Source organism: Pteronotus mesoamericanus, unplaced genomic scaffold (assembly GCF_021234165.1).
Source record: "Pteronotus mesoamericanus isolate MK-2021 breed Mesoamerican mustached bat unplaced genomic scaffold, CSHL_Meso_final scaffold_118, whole genome shotgun sequence".
NCBI classification, from domain to species: Eukaryota; Metazoa; Chordata; class Mammalia; order Chiroptera; family Mormoopidae; genus Pteronotus; species Pteronotus mesoamericanus.
Window position 1 is genome coordinate 6,036,705 of NW_026555301.1, and position 21,069 is coordinate 6,057,773.

Here is a 21,069-nt window from a genome sequence, read left to right on the forward strand (position 1 = left end):
AAACAGGGTTTTGAAGCATAATAATGTGCTTTATTGCTCTGAAAGAAACCTCCACCCACCTCTCTTTGGCTTTCTCACACATAAAAGGAGAGTGTTAGAGGGACTGAATTAATATATTATAGGTTTTATACCTGGAAGAGTCTCTTTACTTATGGAATAACAATCAATTGTGAGAAAGGATTTTGAAAAATCTATTTGAATATTGATTGGAGGTGGTGGTACACTATGGATTTTGGCAATATAGGTTGAAGATTTTGTCCAGAAAAAGGATAACAGTTGATCCAGTAGGGACAGCTGATTGGCGTTCTCAAATTCAGCTATAATGTCTTCAAAGATGGAACAAATAAAAGATGTTGAGAAGTTATTTAGTTCACTTGAGTGTCTATTTTCATAGCTACTGTCAAATTCTAGGGTTATTTCCTCCTTTTTGGAGAAAGAAATTCAGGGACAATACTTCTGTAGGAAATCTTGGCCTAATAAATGACTAGGGCAGAAAAACTAAGGAGAAAGAGTCTCTCAAAGGGCCTAAGCAAAGAGGGATAGTTTCAGAGACAGAAACCTGTCAAAGTTTATTTCAAATCCCTACTATTTGAACTGTTTTAGTACTCCAAGGCAGAGGCTGGTGTCATAAGGACAGAGACAGACTCATTACCAATTTGAGAATCTGGTTGGTATCCAAATTGGATTAAGAGAGAGTGTTGGGAAAAGCCCGTTGTTCCATGAAGATCCATCACTGGGGATTAGGAGATCGTAGGAAGGCTGGTGAGAAGACTGAAAATGTCTGAAGTGCTGAAATTTGCCATAATCCCTTTCCCAATGTTATTGCTTTTTGCAGTGATAGCAGAAGCTATGAGACTTTGATTTCATATAGGAGCCTTCATATGCCAGGTCAAAAAATTAAACATCCTGCCAATCTTACTTTTCGATCTAAAAGGGAAAAGTATTAGTTCAGTCCCTTCACAAACAAAGGCTTTTTAAAGGTACTTAAGTGAAATCAACATCTCAAGGGAGACCAGAAGTTTTGTTATAAATGATCTGAAGTCAAGTACAATAATCATGAACACATTTGTCAGATTTTTGTGGGCAAGTCTGAATTTTGCTCCAATCAACAGACTTTTAAAAAGCTACTGTAACTGCTTGGCAAATTCTTGAGTGAGTCCTGTAGCTTCTTTCCAAAACTCAGAGGTTTGTTATTCTAAATCCCTCCCAGGATGTTTCCATTGGACAATTCCTATCCAGTATCAAGGCTGGCCTTCACCAACTAGCATATGAATTAGCTGCTATAAATCAGAAAACCCAGGCTGATTGGTCTGAATAACCGAATCTAACTCTTCAACAAATCTGTAAGGATTCTCAGTTCCCTTACGTAATTCTTTTAACAATGGCTTGTAATTCAGATTTCGTTCAGGGGACACACGTAACTTGAGGTATATTAGGATCCTCACAGGGCTTAACTTTAAAAGGACAGGTACTGATATGTTTAGAGGAAGAGGAAATGAGAAAGTTCAGAGGAAGATAACACCAGAGGCACAGCAGGAAAGCCAGTCTGCAGAAAGCCAAGCTGGAGGGCTTTAGAGGTGGAGCTTGAAACAAAGGAGCTGAGGGGAAGGGCAAGACAGCACTGGAGGTGAAGGTCATGGAGGTGAAGATGGCTTTGGAAACCATCTTTTCTCTCTTTAAAAGTTTAGTAGTTCCAGTTAGTTCTACAAGTTTATTTTGCAAAGAGGTAACCTCTGATTCTTGGTACCATCTGGAAGCCTCAAAATATCACTTGAAATAGGTATTCCATTCATCTTTGCCAGTTTTAATGTTAATATTGTGTAATTAGGTTTTAAGAAAAGTAAGTGTGGCAATCTCAAAGGTTGTTCATGGTGGCCATTGATACTGTAAATGACATTTGGTCAGATATGCTTGTTAGTTAGATGTGCACATGAAGAATGACCATGGCTTTTAAACATGATTTCAACAGAAGTCCCTGGAGGAGGGACAGTCTTGTAATATTTAAATAACTGAGATCCCATTTTCCAGAGACCTTTCTCTACAGTAAGGGCCCCAAACAGCTTGAATAGCTTGACCAACCTGCAGGTTAGATACTGGCCAGTCTAACACTAGAACACCTTGATCACCGAGGCATCAGGCCAAAATTAAAAAGCCAGTTGTAGTAGAACAGTTTGATCTCAAGAGATAAGTCAAAGACTGATGAGACACAGCTTTCATTGGAGCAGTCTGGGTCCAGACAGAATCAGACCAGAGCCTAGCCTCAGTTTCTGTGGAAACAACCCAGTTTCAGATGGAATCTGTCAGAAAGCTAGTGCAGTTCCGGGAAGCAGGCTGTTGCCTCTAGGCTGTCAGGCCAAAGTGTCAACTGAGTTCATAAATGGACAAAACAAACAAACAAACAAAGCCCTTTAACAACAACAACAACAGTGCTCTGAAGAGTTCCTGAATAAAGCCCAGAGAGCCCTAGAACACAACATCAGAAGCCAGGTCCCAGAAGACCAAGCCTAAGCCTCCAAGGTAGAAAGCAGTGAGCTGAAGTGGCTCTGTGGGGCACCAGCTCCTGGTTGTTCACCTTCCCTGAAGCTCCTAAAGTTAATTCTCTAGAATCCCTATGGGCCTCCAAAAGGTTGACCATGAAACAAAGTTGACTAGGTACTCTGTCACCAAAAGGATTTATTCAGGAAAAAAAAGGATTGCAAACTGGTACATGCATACATGATAAGCCATGTGTACAAAAATAGAAGAATTACTTTATAGAGAGGAAGAGGGAGTTTAGGGGAGAGTTTGTTAACAACCATAGAGCTCTGTTGTAAACATAGAGTTCTTCCTGTATGGCTCTCACAATGACATAGGTGTGATAGCTCTTCTCACAGCTCTTCCTGATTTCTGTCCAGGTAAGGTCTCTGTCATAAATTTTAACAGTTAATTTAACATTTAATAAAACCCTGAAGGAGGTGATGGAGCCATGTAATTTGCAGGGAAGAGATTATATAGCCAGGAAGAACTAGTGCAAAGACCCTGAGGTGAGATTGTGCCTGGTATGTCCAAAGAGCCACAAAGTGGCCAGTGTGACTGAAAGGATGTGAACAAAGGGGTAGAGGAATGGAGGTTAAGTTCAGAGATGTAATAATGGGGGACCAGAGCCTGTAGGTAGGGCATTGCAGGCTGTGGTGAGGTGGGAGCCAGTGAAATCTGAGTCAAGAAGGGACATGATCTGATTCAGGTTGTAAAGGAGCATCTTGGCTGTTCTTCAGGCACCCCCCGCCCCGGCCCCAGTTTCATTAAGGTATATTTAACACATACCCTTGTATCATTTTAAAGTATATAACGACTTGACTTATGTATATCATTAAATGATTACCACAATAAGTTAGCATTCATCATCTCACATAGAAAAAATAAAAAGCAAAAACAAAACAATTTTTTCTTTGTGATAAAAACTCTTAGGATTTAACAACATTCCTATATACCATACAGCAGTGTTAGCTGTAGCCATCCTTTGTTGTTCATTACATCCCTAGTACTTACGTATCTTATATCTGGAAGTTTGTATCTTTTGGCCAATTTCCTCTAATTCCCCCCACCCCCCGGCCCCCCCACCATCCGCCATCTCCCACTTGTGGTAGCCACAAATATGATCTGTTTTTTCCTTATGAGTTTATTGTTGTTTTTTTAGATTCCACATATAAGTAAGATAATTCAGTATTTATCTTTCTTTGATCACTAGTTTTGGACCAGCTGTGTGCCAAAGCTTCCTTGTGTGCTGAAGCTGCTATGGATGTATCTTTGTTTTGGAGCTGCTTCTGACATTTTGGTGTGGTTTTCACTCAGAGGATGGGGAACATTGGGCTGGAGTGTGTGAGGAGTGAAAGGATGGATAATATGCAGACAGATGGATAAATGCTATGAATGTGCTGGGCTCCCATATTCACAGAGAGAAGACGATGAGTCACTGAACCCTCCAGACCTGTGTATAAAAACTGTTGAAGTCCACCTGTTTTGCCAATGCTGGTCAGAGTTGTCACATAGGTTCAGACAGTGCAGAGCATCTCATCACCATCTTCATCCTCAAGACAAGTCTCCTCTAAATCCGGGCCAAGCCTGGGTCTGGGTCCTGGTGCCAGTAGGAGCTGCATCCCTGGCACTGAGAGGGTGCACAGGGATGGCCCCAGGATCCAGGGGACCAGCAGGGGCATGGACTTAGGAGCCAAGACCCACAGCATTCCAGAGAGTCCTAGGTATGAGTTCCAGCTCTAGCAGGGTCCTCAAAGAGCAGCAGGGGAAAGGCTCTCCACCTTCCAGGCCAGAAGGGGACAGGATGTGAGCTCTCTGCCAGTCGCTGGGTTGTCTGGAAGATGCCCTCCCTGCCTCACCGTCTCTTCTCTCCTTACCAGCTGTGTGACCTGGGATGATATTTTGGTTTCTGAGAGTCTGTTTCTTCATTTGTAAAATGCTTCGCTGAGGATCCAACAGTAGTGTGGGTTAAAGTGCATAGCAGGGTGCTTGGCACCTTCAGTTCATGTGTTTCTCTGGGGCAAGTCACCCTGAGCCTCCGTCTTCCTATCTCTGAATTGAATGCGAACGCGTCCCGGGATTGCTGCGGAGTACAGAAGACCGTGGAGAACTGCTCTGTCTTCAGGAAAGTGCCCCAGAGTCGGGTGTCATAGATTTGACGCAGGGACCAGCGGACCTCCTCAAATTTCTCAGACCATTCCAGAGGTAGCGCAGCGAGCGCACACTTTTCCGGGGTAACTGTGATTCCTCAGCGGAAAGCCTGTACCGTATTTCTCCAACAATACACTCCCCAAAGGCAGATGCCCTTCTTTACCGGCGTTCAACAGGGAGACAATGCGGCCAGTCCTGGGCTGCTGGTGGGAGTTGGGTGGAGGGCAGACCTGGCCAGGGTTCATGGTTACCCCCTCTCCCAGTACTCCCCTCCCGGCGTCCAACCCCGCTCTTCCTGCACTTCCGGGCTTTATCAGGGTTTTCGCAGGTCCCGAGGCCTGTCTCACCTTCTCGCTTGGGGACTGAACTTTAGAAGCTCTGCTAGTCCACCACCAGGGATGGGGAGCCAGGACGTGGCGGTGGGGATGGATACCAGGGCCCTACCACGCAATTGCGGAGCGCGCGGAGCGGAGGGCTCGAGAACGCAAAGCGCGCAGGCTGCGCTGGGTGCCGTGAAGCCAGGGGTGGGGCCGGAGGCGGGGCCGGAGCGCGTGACGCGCGACGCGGGCCAATGGCGCGCGCGCCCGAGGCCGAGCCTCCTGCGAGCCTTCTCAGCACTCGCGGCGTCACGTGAGCCGAGGGGAGTGAGCGTCCAGCGAGCAGCGGCTGACTAGTGGTCCGCCGCAGCTACTCGCGGGTCAGCGGGCGAGTGAGTGAGAGTCCGATCGGCGGCTCGGCCCGCGGCCGCCGCCGGACCCGGAGCCAGACCGCTGCCCACAGCCTAGCTCGCTGGGCCTCAGGACTGCCGGGGCCGGGCCACCGGCCGGGCGTGAGCCAAGTTCAGGTGGGAGAGGCGCGGCGAGGCCGGACGGCCGCGTGGACGCGGCCCCAGGCGTTCAGGGTGCTGACCGGGACGCGGAGGGGGTGGGCCCTGGCTCGCTTGTGGGCGTATGGCCGGGCGCCCGCGCCCTTGTCCCAGGCTCCGCGAGAGCGTCCCAGGAAATGTCGGAGGAGCGGGCTGGCCCTCCGCTTGGTCTGTGGGGGTCTGACAATCCGGTGGGAGAGTGACTCTCAGTTGCCCACTGGCAATTTTCCGGCGGAGGTCCGGGTCACCGCCACAGCGCCTGGCCCCTCCTGTCTGCGCTCGCCTTGCAGGCCTGCCCTTCCATATGGCGGGCACTCGGCGGAGCCTGGCGAGAGGACCGGGTAGGCGGACATACCGGACAACCCGGGCCTGGGGGGATGGGAGACGGAGGGGCTTGTGGCGGAGGGGTTACTGTCGGTCAGCAGCCGGGGCCTGGTAGGGTGGGGGCTCAGGCCGAGGGCATGGTGCCCAGCAGGCAACGCTCTGAGGCTCCGTCGAGGGGTCTAAGCGGGCTCCCCAACCCCTCCCTTTCCCACACGCGTTCACACACACACACAGACACACACGGGCGCGCGCGCACGCGCGGGCACCCACGCTGTCTCCACGCGCGAGTACGTCGCGGACACACTCGTACATAGGCACACCGGCTGCCATGCACCACGCCCGCACACGCACAGTCACAAGACATGAACTTAACACCCCATCGTGTACACTCACTGATCGAACACCTCTTAACTCCGACTACCCACTCAGTCTCCTGGCCAGTTCAACTGAACATTTGCAGAACAATCCCCGAGGAATGGCGGTGACGGGGGCAGATATGAGGTCACCCCTACCCTTCCTGGGCCATGTTCCCTTTTCCCTCCTCACTGTTGTATTCCCTATGGAACCCCTGCCCTCTCCCCGCCAGCACTCTTGAGCAAAGAACTGTTTCTCGCCCAATCCCGGGGTGTGTGTGGGGGGGATGACAAAACTACCAAATGCCCAAAGCCCTCAAATCACCACCTGGGCTAAGGACGTAGCTGGTGGGGCCACCCTACAGGTGGGGGGAGGGTTGGTGTGGCGATGGGGGTGGGGAGGGCTCGGCGACTTTTGGTCCTGCTGGCTGCGCGGGTAGCAGAGACTCTTATTTTGAAGAGCGGCCCCCTCCTGCCACCCCCGTGATTTGCACGCTGACCCAATGGCAAGCCCTTGGCCAGCGCTGGGCTTGTTATCAATTACATGTTGTTCCTGCAGCCACTGTGTCCCCGGGAGGATAAACAGCAGGCCTGGCGGGGCAGGGGGGGAGTAGTGGCGGGGGTGGGGGGGCCGGAGTCCGTGTTGCCTGCCTGGACGGTGCCCGGAACAGTGCGTCCCCTCCCCCTGCACGCGGCCTGCGCCCCTGGCCTCCCTGGCCATGCCACGTGCTGCTGTGTTTTAGTGGCTGGAGCCCCACCCTGGCGTGCGCCCTCTCAAACAACATAGCCCAGGGCAAATCCAGAGTCCCTTCTAGTCTGTAAGTGCCTCAGCGTCCAGCCCAGGCTGCTCAGCCCTTCATTTGCAACGCTGCTGCTTGACCCTGGCGGTTCTGCAACAGATCTCATTCTATCCCCCAGAACCCCACTTCGACCACTTTCTGACTTCCCACAGCAGCGCCTTTCAGTCACTCCATCAGCAAAGTTTGTCAGGTCCTGTTTTAGACTCTGGGATACAGAGGTAGAATGAACAGTCAGAGCAGCTTATATTCTGGTGGGGAGGTAGACAGAAAATAAAGTACACAAACACATAACTAAGATAGCTTCCCATCATGGCAACTGTTAATAAGAATATAGTATGGGATGATGTAATAGTGAATGGTCAGGGGAGTCCCCTGCTGGGAGTGACTTCTGAGCTGACTTGGAAATAAGTAAGGTACTCCTACTTGGGTGCTGTGGGAGGAGGAATCCACAGAGAGGGCAGCCAGGGGGTAGTGTCCTGAGGCCCATGAAGCTGGTGAGTTTGGTGCACAGCTAGTGTGGAGTGAAGCAGATGGAGGTGAGATATGGGAGAGATGAGCAGGGCCCAGGTGCTGGGTGCTGGGAGGAGGCTGAGTCACATTTCCTTGGGAAACTGTTGAAGGTTTCCTCCCACCTTACCCTACTGTACTTAGTTATTTCCCTTACTTTTTCTTTTTATATCATTTCATCTGTGAATATCTCAGTTTATATCTGGAAAAGGAGGGTCTCCTTTAAAAAGAATGTACCAATTATAATACCATCATCACACTTAAAAATATTAGCTGTAATTCCTTGATATTATGGAATATTCAGCTGGTGATCACATTTTGGGGAGAATTTTAAGTGGTCAGGAAGATGGTCTGATCTGCTCGTTCCCACCAGTGATGGCCTCATTCCAGGTTCCAGGAAGGCTGGAGTCCTCTGGATTCCTTACCATCACAGCAGAGGGGTAGAAAGACCATATGCTCCCCTATTTGGAGGCTAATCCTAACGGCTGGTACTGACCAGCCCTGTGTGTGTGCCACCCCTATAGTAACTGCTCAGCATATATTAGCTCATTGGATTCAAAACAACCTGGGAACTAAGCACTGTTGGCAGCATCCCCAATAGACTAAGACAGACAGAGAGACATTGTGCCACCTGCCCGAGATCATCCACCCAGCTGATAGCTGCAGAGGTAGGAGCTGAGCCCTCTGCTCAGACAGTGGGTAATGGGTAAGGGAAGCCTAGGATCAGGTGTGGGTTTTGCCCAGCCTCATTGTCCTTTACATTATTTGGTGCTTTTATTCCTTCTTAGCATGTGATTTGGTGAATAGTATGTATTTTAAAACACGCAGTTTTAAGTTCTAAGCTGAGTATTTTAACCAAAAGCCAAATGTCCTGGCAAAATTGCCCAGGAGTACAGACTTGCCAAGGGCATCCACCTTGCCTTGTTTCCTGGAGCTCTGTGAAGCTTCCCAGATGAGTGGAGAACTGAGGTCAAAGGTCCTGGGGTTACTGGGGGCATGGAACAGATGGGGACCCTGAGATTTGGGGAAAGCCAGGACTTGCTCAAGGTCACAACTAATGATGACTGGCCCTGCAATTTCTCTGCCCAGGACTGGGCCTCTTGAGCTTTGGGCAGTCTAGGTGCCAGTCCCAGTTGTGGTCCTGGAGATAGAGCATGGGTGTGGGTGCAGAGGCAATGCCAGGCAGCAGGGAATCTCTGGCTTCAGGTGCAGAATATCCCCAACCTCAATAAACACCTAGTCGTGGTCACTGGGTGGGAACAAAGGTCCTCAGAACTGGCCCTGTCACAGACTGACACTGTTGACTCTCCTTGGACACCGGACCTAGCATGGCCTTCAGAGGACACAACTTTCCCCTCTCCTCTCTGTTGACATTCTCTGAGCTCCTCCTGGGCACCAGCTGCCACACTGGGAACTGGGGACACAGCAGCTACCCTACAACCCAGCCTGCTATCATGGAGAGTGAGGTCTAGTCGGGAGACAGGAGTTAGCTGGATCTCTTCGAGGTTGTGAGTGCTCTATGGGTGCAGGCCAAGGGTGTTTTCTCTATGGGCCCATTAGGTGTTGTGAAGTCACATGAGGTAAGATCTGTCCCAGTGCTTTGGGTCCACCTCTGCTCCTGTGAGTTCTCCCAGTGACTAGGGCCTTGTCCTCTTAGTGGTAGGGCCTCAGTAAAACATCTGATTTTTCAGGCTTGTCCCTCTTCCCTCCTTTCATAGAGGAGGTAGCAAGCTCAGAAGTGTCCGGAAGCTGGAGGGTGGATGAACTGCCCGTTCAGAAGAGGAAACAGGGCCGGTGAGGGCTGGTGCAATGGGTGTTTATTTATTTATGTTTTTTTGCCACAAACTAATTAAATTACACACTGTCCAATTAAATTTGAATTTCACATATAATATTTTAATTAAGCCCTATCCAATATTTGGGATATACTTATATTAAAATTTCAAAGTTGGTAATTTTTTAAAATCTGAAATTCAAATTTAACTTGGCAGCTTGTATTTTTATTTGCTCAATCTGGCAACCCTACCCAAACCCCAACAACACAAGGGTCAAAGGGCAAAAGACTATTTTTCTCCCCCCTCTAGTGACTCAGCAGGAATGAAGGTGAGGTCAGATGTCCCTAGAAAAGTAGCAACTCTGATTAACTGGACAGGGTTTCCCAAACTTGGCTGTTCCGAGGTGCAGAGAACCCCTTCACATACCGACTTTCTTGCTCACATGCACTCATACTCATTCACAGACACACATGTTCTTTCCCAGAATTGTTCTGGAAAATCTGTTTGAAAGCAAAAGTGCCCCAGGTTGTGCAATGGGCTTGGAGAGCACTCTTGCAAACAGGTGGTGCAATTTCGGAAAACACTCTTGGAGAGAAAGTTATCCCAGGGTATGGATGGCGGCAGGGTCCAGGCATTTGGCAATGGGAGATGATGGGTAGGTGGTGGTGGTGGTGGTGAGGCACAGGCCCACGAGGTGGCAGGTGAATGTGATGTCCTCCTGATTGGCCCTTCGTTGTTCCTCTCCACAGCCACCAGTGGCACGGCCAGGCCAGCATGGTGGACCACTTGCTTCCAGTGGACGAGAACTTCTCGTCGCCAAAGTGCCCAGTTGGTTATCTGGGAGATAGGCTGGTAGGTGGGAGGGGGTACCACATGCTGCCCTCACCCCTCTCAGAAGACGACAGTGACGCCTCTAGCCTCTGCTCCTGTGCCAGCCCTGACTCGCAAGCTCTCTGCTCCTGCTACAGCAGTGGCCTGGGCACTGAAGGCCAGGACAACATCTTGGACTTCCTGCTATCGCAGGCTACTCTGGGCAGTGGTGCCAGTGGTGGCATTGGGGCCAGCAATGGTCCTGTGGCCTGGGAGACCTGGCGAAGAGCACCAGCACCTGTGAAGGGAGACCATTTCTGTTTCCCGGAGTTTCCTGTAGGTGACCCCGATGATGTCCCAAGGCCCTTCCAGCCCACCCTGGAGGAGATTGAAGAATTTCTGGAGGAGAATATGGAGCTGGGGGTGAAGGAGGCCCCAGAGAACAACAAGGACTTGGAGGCCTGCGGTCAGCTCTCAGCTGGGCCACACAGGAGCCACCTCCATCCTGGGTCTGGTGGGAGAGAACGCTGTGCTCCCCAACCAGGTGGTGCCGGTGTGGGTGACACTCAGGGCCCAGGTGGGGGTCCTGCACCTGATGGCCCTATCCCCTTGCTGCTGCAGATTCAGCCTGTGCAGGTGAAGCAGGAATCAGGCACAGAGCCCTCCTCCCCTGGGCAGACCTTGGAGAGCGTCAAGGTAGCGCAGCTCCTGGTCAACATCCAGGGGCAGACCTTTGCGCTCCTGCCCCAGGTGGTGCCCTCCTCGAACTTGAACATGTCCTCCAAGTTCGTGCGCATCGCCCCTGTGCCCATTGCTGCCAAGCCCATTGGATCCGGATCCCTGGGGCCTGGTCCCACTGGCCTCCTCATGGGCCAGAAGTTTCCCAAGAACCCAGCAGCAGAACTCATCAAAATGCACAAATGTACTTTCCCTGGCTGCAGCAAGATGTACACCAAAAGCAGCCACCTCAAGGCCCACTTGCGACGGCACACAGGCGAGAAGCCCTTTGCCTGCACCTGGCCGGGCTGTGGCTGGAGGTCAGTATGTTAGGTGACAGGCTGGTGGTGAACACTGCCCCTTATCTTTGTTCCTTTGAGTGTGCAGGCAAGGCTGAGTTGTTCACCATTAGATAAGACTGTCTAGGAAGGGGCTAAGGGTAGGCAGGGGGCAGGGCCAGAGCTAGCATGGCTGCTCAGAGGTTTCCTTATTCCTCCTGACCACTAAAGCCAGGAAACAACCGGTCTCCGGGTAAGGTTGCTGGACCTTGCGCTTAGAGTGAGGAGGCTGAGCCAGGGAAGGAGGGCTTTCATAGTCATAACATGGACAGTTGAGAGTGATGGGGCAAGGGTTATGTGCCAGAGGGGCTTCAACTGTGTGTGCATGGCTCCCTCTGCCTCACAGCATGCCAAAAAGTAAGTACCACCCTTACTCCCATCTTACTGTTGAGCACACTGAGGATCGGATCAGCTACATAACTTGCCCAAGGTCACGCAGCTTTGTAAATGGGGTTTGAATCCAAGAGGTTATTATCAGAGTAGTCACATCCTGAAAATGCTGTTTCCCAACCAGAGGGAACAGCTTCCCTTATAGCCATCTCTGGGCACATGGGCTGGGCCCAGCCCATGCTTCCCTGGGGGACCTAGAGGTGTGTTGGAGAAGCCACAAAGGACAACCACAAGGGAGGACCCAGCTGGGTGTCCTGACCCAAAGGTAGAAGACCATTTCCAGGCTAAAGTGTGTGTGGCACAGTGGGAGAAACAAACTCTTAAAGGACAGGGCTCTTTTCAGGGTTATCCAGCACTTAGGCAGCTTCGCTGGATGGGACCCCATGGATCTCCCCCCCTGGGCCCCAGGTGCCACTCACCTTCTTTGGGAGGGCATGTCCACCTTTCCTTAAAAGTAGATAGCCAGGAGCTTGGCCAGGAGCTCAGCCTGGAGCTTGAATGCTTAGGGGCGCCACAGCTGGGCTTTCCCCCGTTTAGGATGACCAGTCCACTGGTATCTGGCCTACTTGGGAAGGCGGCTGTGCTACTGGCCCATTCCTGGGCTTTACTGCTGTGCCTCATGCTACATGTGTGAGTGTATGAGAGCGCTGTGGCACACTCATTTTTGTCCAGAATAGGATCTTATAAGTGAACATGTGTGTATGCGTCTTGGCTTTTGTGTGTCTCTGTGTGCTCCATGACCATATATATCTGTGCACCCTGTCTGTGCTGTGTGCATCCATGCTGGTGTGGCTCACAGGAAACAGTTTGCAGCTTTTGTTTGTTTGACCAGTCTCTTGTCTGAGAGCTTGTGAGAGTCAGTCCCAAGGTGGAAGGTGCCACTTCTGGAGTCCTGGCTAGCCCAGGACAGGAGCTATGGCTGGAATGTTTGCTGTGATGCTGGCAACCCCTTTCCATGGGAGCCCAGAACTGACCAGGGAAGGGATTTGTCCCAACAGCATCTTGGGTTATGGAGGCCCTTCCTGGGTGTAGGCATCCCCAACCCCCAATACCCCAAAGGTGCCAATCAGCAGACCCACAGAGCTTCAGTGGGAGGCCGTGCTCCAACCCCTCAGCTCTGAATGTCAGTGCTGGTGTTGCATGCCTCTCTGAGCCTTGTACTGCAGTTTACCAAGTAGGCCCTTGGGTAACAGGTGTATGTTCAGGGCAGCTTGTGAGGCCTGGTGAGGCAGCTTGTAGGGAGCGTTGGGTAGTTAGAGCTTAGGGCAGGGAAGAGGTCAGAGACATGGGGCTTCAGAAGCAGGTGCTCTACTGCAGAAGGGAAAGGCATTGAGATGCCTTGGGTGGGAGACAGCTGGCTGCAGTGGTTGGAAGCCCCAGCCCTGGTCAGTCTCCAACTTGCTTTATGCCTTTGGGGTAGTCCCCCTGCCCAAGCCTCAGTTTCCTCATTTGTAAAGTGGAGGGTCTACTTACTACCTTGGATGCAGGGGTGCTCAGAAGCACCCTTATCAGTGGTGGTGTCACACTCATACAGGGTCAGAGCCTGAGAAGGGCAGGTTTGCTGCCTGGCCTTCAATGCAGGAGGTACTGCAGCTCAGTGGCACCCCCAGACTCACAGGAACTCCTCTTGGATGCATTTTTCTGTTGGTGAGGAGCAGGGCTAGAGAGAGGTTAGGTAGTTAGCTTGGCAGAGCACTGCTCTGACTCTCACGTTGGGCTTATCTTCCTAGGAATCGTCCCCTGGCTGCTGATGAGTGTTTGCAAGTGGCCCCTCCAGTTGGGATAGGACTAGGTGGGGCCACAGAGAGGAAGGGTGTGGTCTTTGGTCAAGGCTGCCCAATTGGCCCACTCCCCCAGGAAGCGGAATCTGCCTTCTTCCAGCCTGTCTCAGAAAGCAGAATGGACCCTTAGCCCAAAGTGCATCTTAGAGAGGCAGATCTCAGCCCCAGCATGGTATCCTTAGGGGATAGTAAGTTATCCATGGCAGGAGGTGTGCAAACAAGAGTGGGAATTATGGAGGGAATTCAGCTCTGTCTAAGCCTTGGCATTGGTCATCTTGCTCAGGATTCACTTGACAGGGAAAGGCATGGTGGGTGCCTGGCATGGTGAGGTCCCTGCAGAGTTGACCCTGGAGCCATCCCTGCCTCCAGCCACTCCTAGAACTTCAAAGGGCATTTTCAGCTTCTCCAAAGGTTTCCCAAAGCGGGGTCTGGCCTTGGTAGATTCACACATGGCAGAAGCATTGGGAGGCTAGGGTGCCCACCTCTTGCGAGGGCTGTGTCTCTGAGGATTTGAGAGTCCCCAGTTGGCCTTCAGGGATTCTGATCCCTTGGGGAAATCAGAATCCCTGAAGACCAACTGGGGACTCTCAAATCCCCATGCATGTCCCACATGCATGTCCCTTATATGTGGTCATAGCCTTCAACAGAGGGTCAAGGGTAGAGAGAGCCCTTGTAGCAGTTAGGTAGGAGAACAGACCTGGCTTTGAGGCAGCTTGGTCTGGACAGAACAGGAGAAATGATGATGATGATGAGGTGTCATATTTGCTGACCACTTACTGTATGCTAGACACTATTCTAAAGTTCTAAGAACTGGAGTCCCCTCCTCAAGGTAACCTTGCTTGCATACCTCTTGCCATGGGGAACTCATTACCTCATGAGGCTACTCTAGCCTTTTTGCATATTTTGGTACATTTAAGCTTCTATCCAAACTTCTCATTCTGGCCCACAGGCCTACATAATCTGCTTGCTGACCTCCCCGCAGGCTCCCACTTGGGCATTGGCCCTCTCTGTGCCCTCTGTCTGCAATGCTTTTCTCACAGAGGTAGCTATAGTTGGTCTTATGACGGTCTCTGCTTTGTTCAGCATATGTCACAATCATTAGCTCACTAAGTCCTCACAATAGCCTTGGGACATATAAAGCACCAACCTGCATTTTACAGAGGGGAAATGGAGGCCCAAAAAGCCTGCAGGGACAGAGCTAGTGAGTGTGGTTCTGGGTGTACACCCAGGCAGTGCCTCAGCCCCACCCTGGCCTTCAAGTGGTATGGCAGGTATGCTTCTCCCACCTGGAGACACTTGGAGCCATGAACTGACTTTTCCCTCATCTTCTCTCTCTGTGCACCTGGTACTATAATGGCTAGTGTCTTCTCTTCACCACAGTGCCATCAGCCTTTTCAGATGTCATGGGTGAGGGGAAAAGAGCGAACAACAGCAGCAATAATGATAGAAGTAGCTCCTCATGTGTGCTAGGCACTGCTCTGAATGCACCAAATGCAGTAACTCATGTAATGCTCCAAAAAAGTCCATGAGATGTGCATCAATATGTTGTCCCCATTTTACAGAGGAGGATATGAGGCACAGAACATTTAAGTAAGTTCTCCGCGTTACACAACTAGTGAGTGGCAGAGTCAAGAGTTCACCTTGGGCTTTCTGCCCCCCAACTCCCCACATCCCAAATAAGAACCTCTCTGCAGCCCCTTTTGCAAGCTTCCAGGTGGGTGTGGCCTGCTAGAGTGTTGAGAGGACCTCCACCTGCAGCTGGTCTTCAGGGTGGCACCCCTGCACTCTTGCTTGCCTCCCCATGTAGGGATCACTGCAATCTCAACGTTGCCTCTCTTGTTCCTGCTGGTCCTGGTGAGCAGACCTCTTCCTCCTACCAGGCTGGTTATGACCCTGGCACTCTGTCCTGTGCCCTACCCTTTGCACCTTTGTGTGATGAACAGTGTCTCTCCCTGCAACCCCCTCCCTATTGTCACTTGCCTACTTCCTTCTACCCTTGGTCCTGAATCCAGTGTTCCCTGTCCCTTTTCCTCTTGTGTCATGGTTCTGGCTGGCACCCTTGACAGGGCTGAAACCAGACTTTCCCTATTCTGAGCTAGCTGTCTGGGAAGTGGCTGCTTGCCTGCCTTCCTAGAAGTTTCCTTGCTTCACTCTCAAACACAGGTCTTCTTTGTTCCCTGCAGTAGAACATCCTGTTCCAGCACGGTCAAGCAGTTCTGTCCAGAAAGAATCCCTTCCTGCTACAGCGAATATGAATATTAATAACTTTCAGCAGCCCTATGTGATAGGTACTATTGTCATCCCCAGCAGATACAGCAGGCCCAGAAAAGGGGAGCTGCAGGCCTGAGGCCACAGAGCCAGGAGGTAACAGGGACAGGAGTCAAGCCCAGTGGTCTGGCTGCTGGCCTGCTCTCTTGGTCTGTGTCGCTGCTGACCCTACTTGATGAGGCATTTTCTGACCCCATCCCTGCAGTCAGCAGAGTGCCCAAGTGTGGTTGGACAGGTTGTGCACTGCACAACTCTAGGGGGTGCCATTCTTACTGGGATCCTTGAGACCTGACTTTCCAGTCATGGCTTTCTGGCTGATGGAAGGGGTGCCTTCACATAAAGGTGCTCTGTGTACCAGTGGTGGTGTTGATGTTACAAGCTGCTCAGGAGAGCCACCTGGACCTCTCTGCTTCCCTGACCTGCACCTCAGCAACACAAATCAAGAGTAACCACCCCCACACTCCAGGGCCTTACCAGAGTCCACGCCCTGTGCTAAGCTCCTTGCTAGTAACAAGAGTTCACAATTGTTGGATGATTGCCATCTGCCAAGCACTGCTGTAAACACTTGTTGTCTTTTACAGTCCTCTGAGGCAGATCTGTCCATGTCACTACCTGTTTTTAGGTGGGGAAACTGAGCCTAGGGGAGCTTGCCAATTTACCCAGATTGCTAGTCAGTATGTGCCTACAAAAGCTGCATCTCAGCCCCCTGATCCCTCCCTCTCTGTAGCCCCCAGGTCTCACCGGTGCTGCTCTTTGGGACATTGTGGGTAAGGCTGTTAGGCAGGGATCTCCTGAGTGTTCAATTCCCAGGGACGGGACTCATCAGAACATAGGACCCTTTTAGGCAGTAGAGAGAGGGCTTGCAGGTGGGAACAGCTTCTTCTCAGGCCTGACTTTCCTTTGGTGTCCCCATGATGATGGGGGCCCTGTGGCCCTGTGTCACTGCCTTTGGCCTCTAAGACAAGTTCTGGAAGGTGGACAAGAATACCAAGGTTTTCACTGGATGAATGAGAAAACTGAGGTCTAAGATGGTTCTTAAGTTTGCTCAGGACCATGCAGGGCTCCCAGTCAGAAGGAGACCTGAGCAGATCCTGCTCTTCTGCTGCTGTGTGACCCTGGCACGTCTCTTGTCCTCTTTGGGCCTTTACTGTGGTATTGTCAGTCTGATGGGGCTGATCCTGGCTCCCTGGAAGGTGCAGGTGCTCCCAGTGCCTGGTGCCTGGGAAGGCTCTAGCTCTGTCAATGGCATTTCCTGAAGCTTTCTGCTAGCCTATGCCTTGGACTGGCCCACTTGCTCAGAAGCTGTGTGTCCAACTCCAGCTGGGGCCACATGGCCCTGGCCCAGAAGCACAGGTCCAGCCTCTGACTGTCAGGGCCTGTTGATAATGCTTCCTCCCTGGCACAGGGCACTAGTGGCACATACTGCCCAGCCAGGCTTTGTGGATGTGGTCAGGCCCTCTGTGGCCACCAGGATGGGCAGGATACAACAGAGACCTGTACCAGGACCTTTGCTCAGGCCTTGGCAGCTTTGTCCTTTCCTGTGACCCTGGATCAGGCCCTCATCACTTTTGAGTCTCAGTTTCCTCACCTGGCAAACGGGCCAGGTGGTCTTCCTTTATTCTGAAAACACATAGAAAGCACTGCTGTGTGCCTGCAACAATTGGTGCTTTGGGATGAGGGTAGAAGAAACCTGGTCAGGCTCTAGGGGCAGGGCCCTGTGCACCAAGGGGTGGCTGAGCCAGGCTGAGGCACTTGTCTTCCCTGCATCTGGGCCTGACTCCCCATCTCTTCTCAAGCCCTCCTGCTGCCCACTTGAGCCTTCTCCAGGACTTGTCCTGCTGGGTCCTCCTTCAGCTTGGCAGGCTATGGAATCAAGACTTCCACCCACAGGGTTAGACCAGAGGTGGGTCATCACCACCTACTCATAAGCAAGGCTGAGGACAGCTGTTCCAGGGTTACCACCTAACCTACCTCTCAGTTTGTGGCCCCAGGTCTAGGAATGGGGATGTTTGGCGTGGCACTCCTGTGTGTGTGCATGTATGTGTTCATGTAGGTACACACACATCCCTATGTGTGATGTGTGTATGTGCATACCTGTGCACACAGGTGTGGAGTTGGTGACATGCATGTATGTGTGAGTGCACATCTGTGCAGTGCATCCAGGTCTGTGGCATACACATGCACATAATGTTCATGCACATGTGTGTGGTATGTGCATGCATGTGGGTGCATGGATGCACTAGGGCTTGAGAGGACTGTCCTTATGATAGTTCTCCATCCTCCTGTGGGTGCCCATTGTGTCTACTCTTTCATGTAAATGCACGTATGGAGCAGCTACCATGCAACTATGTAGACATGTCTTTCCTCATGGAGCTAGCTGATGGTCTAGTGGCACAGACTGACATTAGTCAAAAAGTTGAAAATTAATTTAAAATTGCAACAACTGTGGCAGGTGCTAGGAATGAGAGGTACATTGTGCTGTGAGAGCCTAAAATGATGTAGTCCTGGAGGGCTTTCCTGAGGAAGTGACATTTGAACTGGGCTCTAAGGGACGGGTGAGAAGGAGCAAGAAGGGAAGGACAAGTATTTTGGATAGAGAAAGCAGTATGTGTACTTGACCTATGGCAAGGGAACAAGGACAGGTCAATGTAAGTGGAGCACAGGGGAAGAGAATATGTGTGTTTGGGGAATGGGGTCTCATTGCCAGGACCAGGAGAGAATATCAAATCCCTGAAGTCAGTGACAGCTGTGTGGTCCAGCTCAGTCCTCTCCCATTAGCAACTGCTCCTTCCCATGTGGGCCTGTGGGCTGTGGGAGCACTTACTCCTGGGCAGGTTGGGGCCAAGAGAGGGAAGTGGAAGGGGAATCATTTAAACTATTTAAGAAGTGTCTTGCAGGGGTGCCATTTTGTTTGGGGGCACCTTAGGGGGCTCAGCTTTCAGGAAAGAAGGGTCTAGAAGTGGGGCAGGGCTCTTTAATAGAGGCTAGAGAAAGGAGCCAAGATCTCCCTACTGAGCTGGGTAAAGAGACATCTCTCCCCAGCCTCACTTTCTCCTCTAGATGTGCTTCCTGGTGCAGACCTCCACAGAAGCCCCAAGTTCTGGTGTAAGGGGAGAGTATGAGGCACAGCCTAGTCAGGGCAAGGTGATCCCACAGCACACTGGGGGTGGGGTGGTGATTTAGGTTGGGAGTGTGGAGTAAGTCAGGTCTCTGGTAGGCTTGAAAGCATGTGCTATTGCTAATATTTAATAGCCCCTCTCAGGCCCAGATTCTTGAGAATGGCCTGCTGTGCTGGTAGAGCCTTTTGTTCGCAACTCTTGCCATCCTGGAGGGCCTACAGGGACCTGGGGAGATGGACTTGGGACAGTGGATTTTTGCCAGTGAATTCCAAAGCACTTGGCTTGCTGAAACACTGTGGGGGGGCTGCCCTGCCCAGCTGGTGGAGCCCTGGGGAACCCCTGCTGGCCTGGATTGGGGGGACTGCGGCGGGCTGGGGGGGAGGGGCGCGCGCGCGTGCGTGCGTGCGTGCGTGTGTGTGTGTGTGTGTGTGTGTGTGTGTGTTTACGGGGTCAGGTGCGGGCCAGCCTGCCTTGCTGACTGCTGTTTCCCTGTAGGTTCTCCCGCTCAGATGAACTGTCTCGCCACCGGCGTTCACATTCAGGCGTGAAACCCTACCAGTGCCCCGTGTGTGAGAAGAAGTTTGCGCGGAGTGACCACCTGTCCAAGCACATCAAGGTGCACCGCTTCCCTCGGAGCAGCCGCTCAGTACGCGCCGCCAACTGACCCCCGCCCCCATCCCCACCCACCCACACAACCATTACCACTGCCGTCCACCGCTCCCCATCACTGGGATTGCCCAGATATTTTGTAGCAATAATTTATTTGCCTTCTTCAGAGGGACATGACCATGTTACCAACCCAGGAGCTAGGGTTGGTATGGGAAGAGAGGGTTGGCCGGGGAGGCAGGAACCCGGAGTCCCCCACCTGCTGCCTTTCCTGGGGAGACCCAGCCCCTGACCTGGAGGCCGGCCTTTGTGCCTTTGTGCCTTCGTGCCTTCCTGCGCTGCTGCACAGGCCTCAGCTGCAGTGTTTGGGGGCCTGGCCCTTCTCCCACTGGGCTCTCTGCCTGGGCCAGGGCCAACACTTTATTGCCCAGGAAGATGAAATGCTCAGTTTTGAAATGTCAGTTCCCACAGGGAGCCACACTGGGAAAAAGGAAGTAGGCCAAAAGTCCTGGGTTGCACTGTGGCGTGCAGGTGGCTTTATCCAAGATCCTTCGCTCAGCCTGACCACCACAAAGTATGGGTGAGGCTGTTAGGGGTGAAGGACCTGGCCTCCTGGTGGCTGTGGGATTGGAGTGATAAGGCCCCTTTTTGGGGGTGGGCTGACAGTGCATGTGCTTCAGTTAAATGTGCAGGGCAGGCAGACAGATGCAGGCTAGCCCCAGAGCATCTGTACCCAGTGTGGCTCGTTCCCTCATCCTGTTTCTGGACAGCAGCCTCTAGGGTCACCTTTCAGAAGGAGAGGGGAACAGGCTCCATAGCATGTAGAAGAAGCAGATAGAGCCCCCAATCCTGAATTAGAAATGCATTCCTTATTTTGTCTAGAAATTAATATCAAATGAACTAGCTTGTTTTGACAGGTTTATTTCACATCCTATGAATGTATGTAAATAAACTGTATATAGGTACATCTACATAAAATATGTTTTAATAACATCAGCATTTGTGTAAATTTGGAATTTTAAAAATCTATAAAGCTAGTGTATATATGTTACAATTATGTATATTTTCTTTGGTCCTTCATAAAAATATATTTACTTTGCCAATAAAAAGAAAAAGGAACTCAGTAACAAGTAACTTGATGATATTCATGCACTGTTTCTGGTCTGCCAGGAAATGGGGGGTGATTCCAGGGGCCAAGTCTCAGGGTACCTTGAGGTTTGTACCCAAAAAGTATACAAAGGCACCTTTGGGGTCAAGCCCCTGGTCCAATGGTGCAGAGTTTCCACACAGCTCCACTTTTGAGCTGGCTGTTTGTTTTTTGCTTATTGCAGTTACCCAGAGGGCCAGGAGCTGCCTCTCCTCTTCTCTGTACAACCTCAAATCCAAATCCTCTCCATGTGTCACACATGGGAAGCCACTGCAGGCCAGGCCAGGCCCACAGGGGTCACTACTCCTCTTATTTACTATTGGAGACTCTTGCTTGGCACTTTATACTTTCTATGCACTGTGAAGTCCATGAAACATTTATTGGGCACCTACTGTATATACTGGGCAAAAGTGGGTGGCGGATCATTTCCCCTCCTGGACTCCCCTAGGAAATAGCATATTCTCACACACATGGGTGACAGTGAATGGATTAGGAGACTTGACCAGACAGAGGGCTGGTGTATGGAGTTCAGCCACCACCTCCATCCTCCCCAGCCGCTTAGAGCTCTGAGGAGACTAAACTTCCCAAACTCCTCTAGATGCTT

General features: G+C 51.4%; 1 protein-coding gene across 6 annotated transcripts in view; it reads left to right on the forward strand.

The window, feature by feature from the left end:
* KLF15 (KLF transcription factor 15) overlaps positions 1-20,448 on the forward strand; it is an 81,130-nt gene extending 60,682 nt beyond the window's left edge. Inside the window, exons 1-3 of one of the 6 annotated variants that reach the window (XM_054587306.1) lie at positions 4,576-4,719; positions 10,039-11,136; positions 19,208-20,448. In XM_054587306.1, the coding sequence (XP_054443281.1) occupies positions 10,064-11,136; positions 19,208-19,376 (1,242 nt within the window). In that variant the 5' untranslated portion in view covers positions 4,576-4,719; positions 10,039-10,063 and the 3' untranslated portion in view covers positions 19,377-20,448. The other 5 variants (XM_054587303.1, XM_054587305.1, XM_054587304.1 and 2 more) reach the window with 5 other exon arrangements.
* Positions 20,449-21,069: the final 621 nt, after the last annotated feature.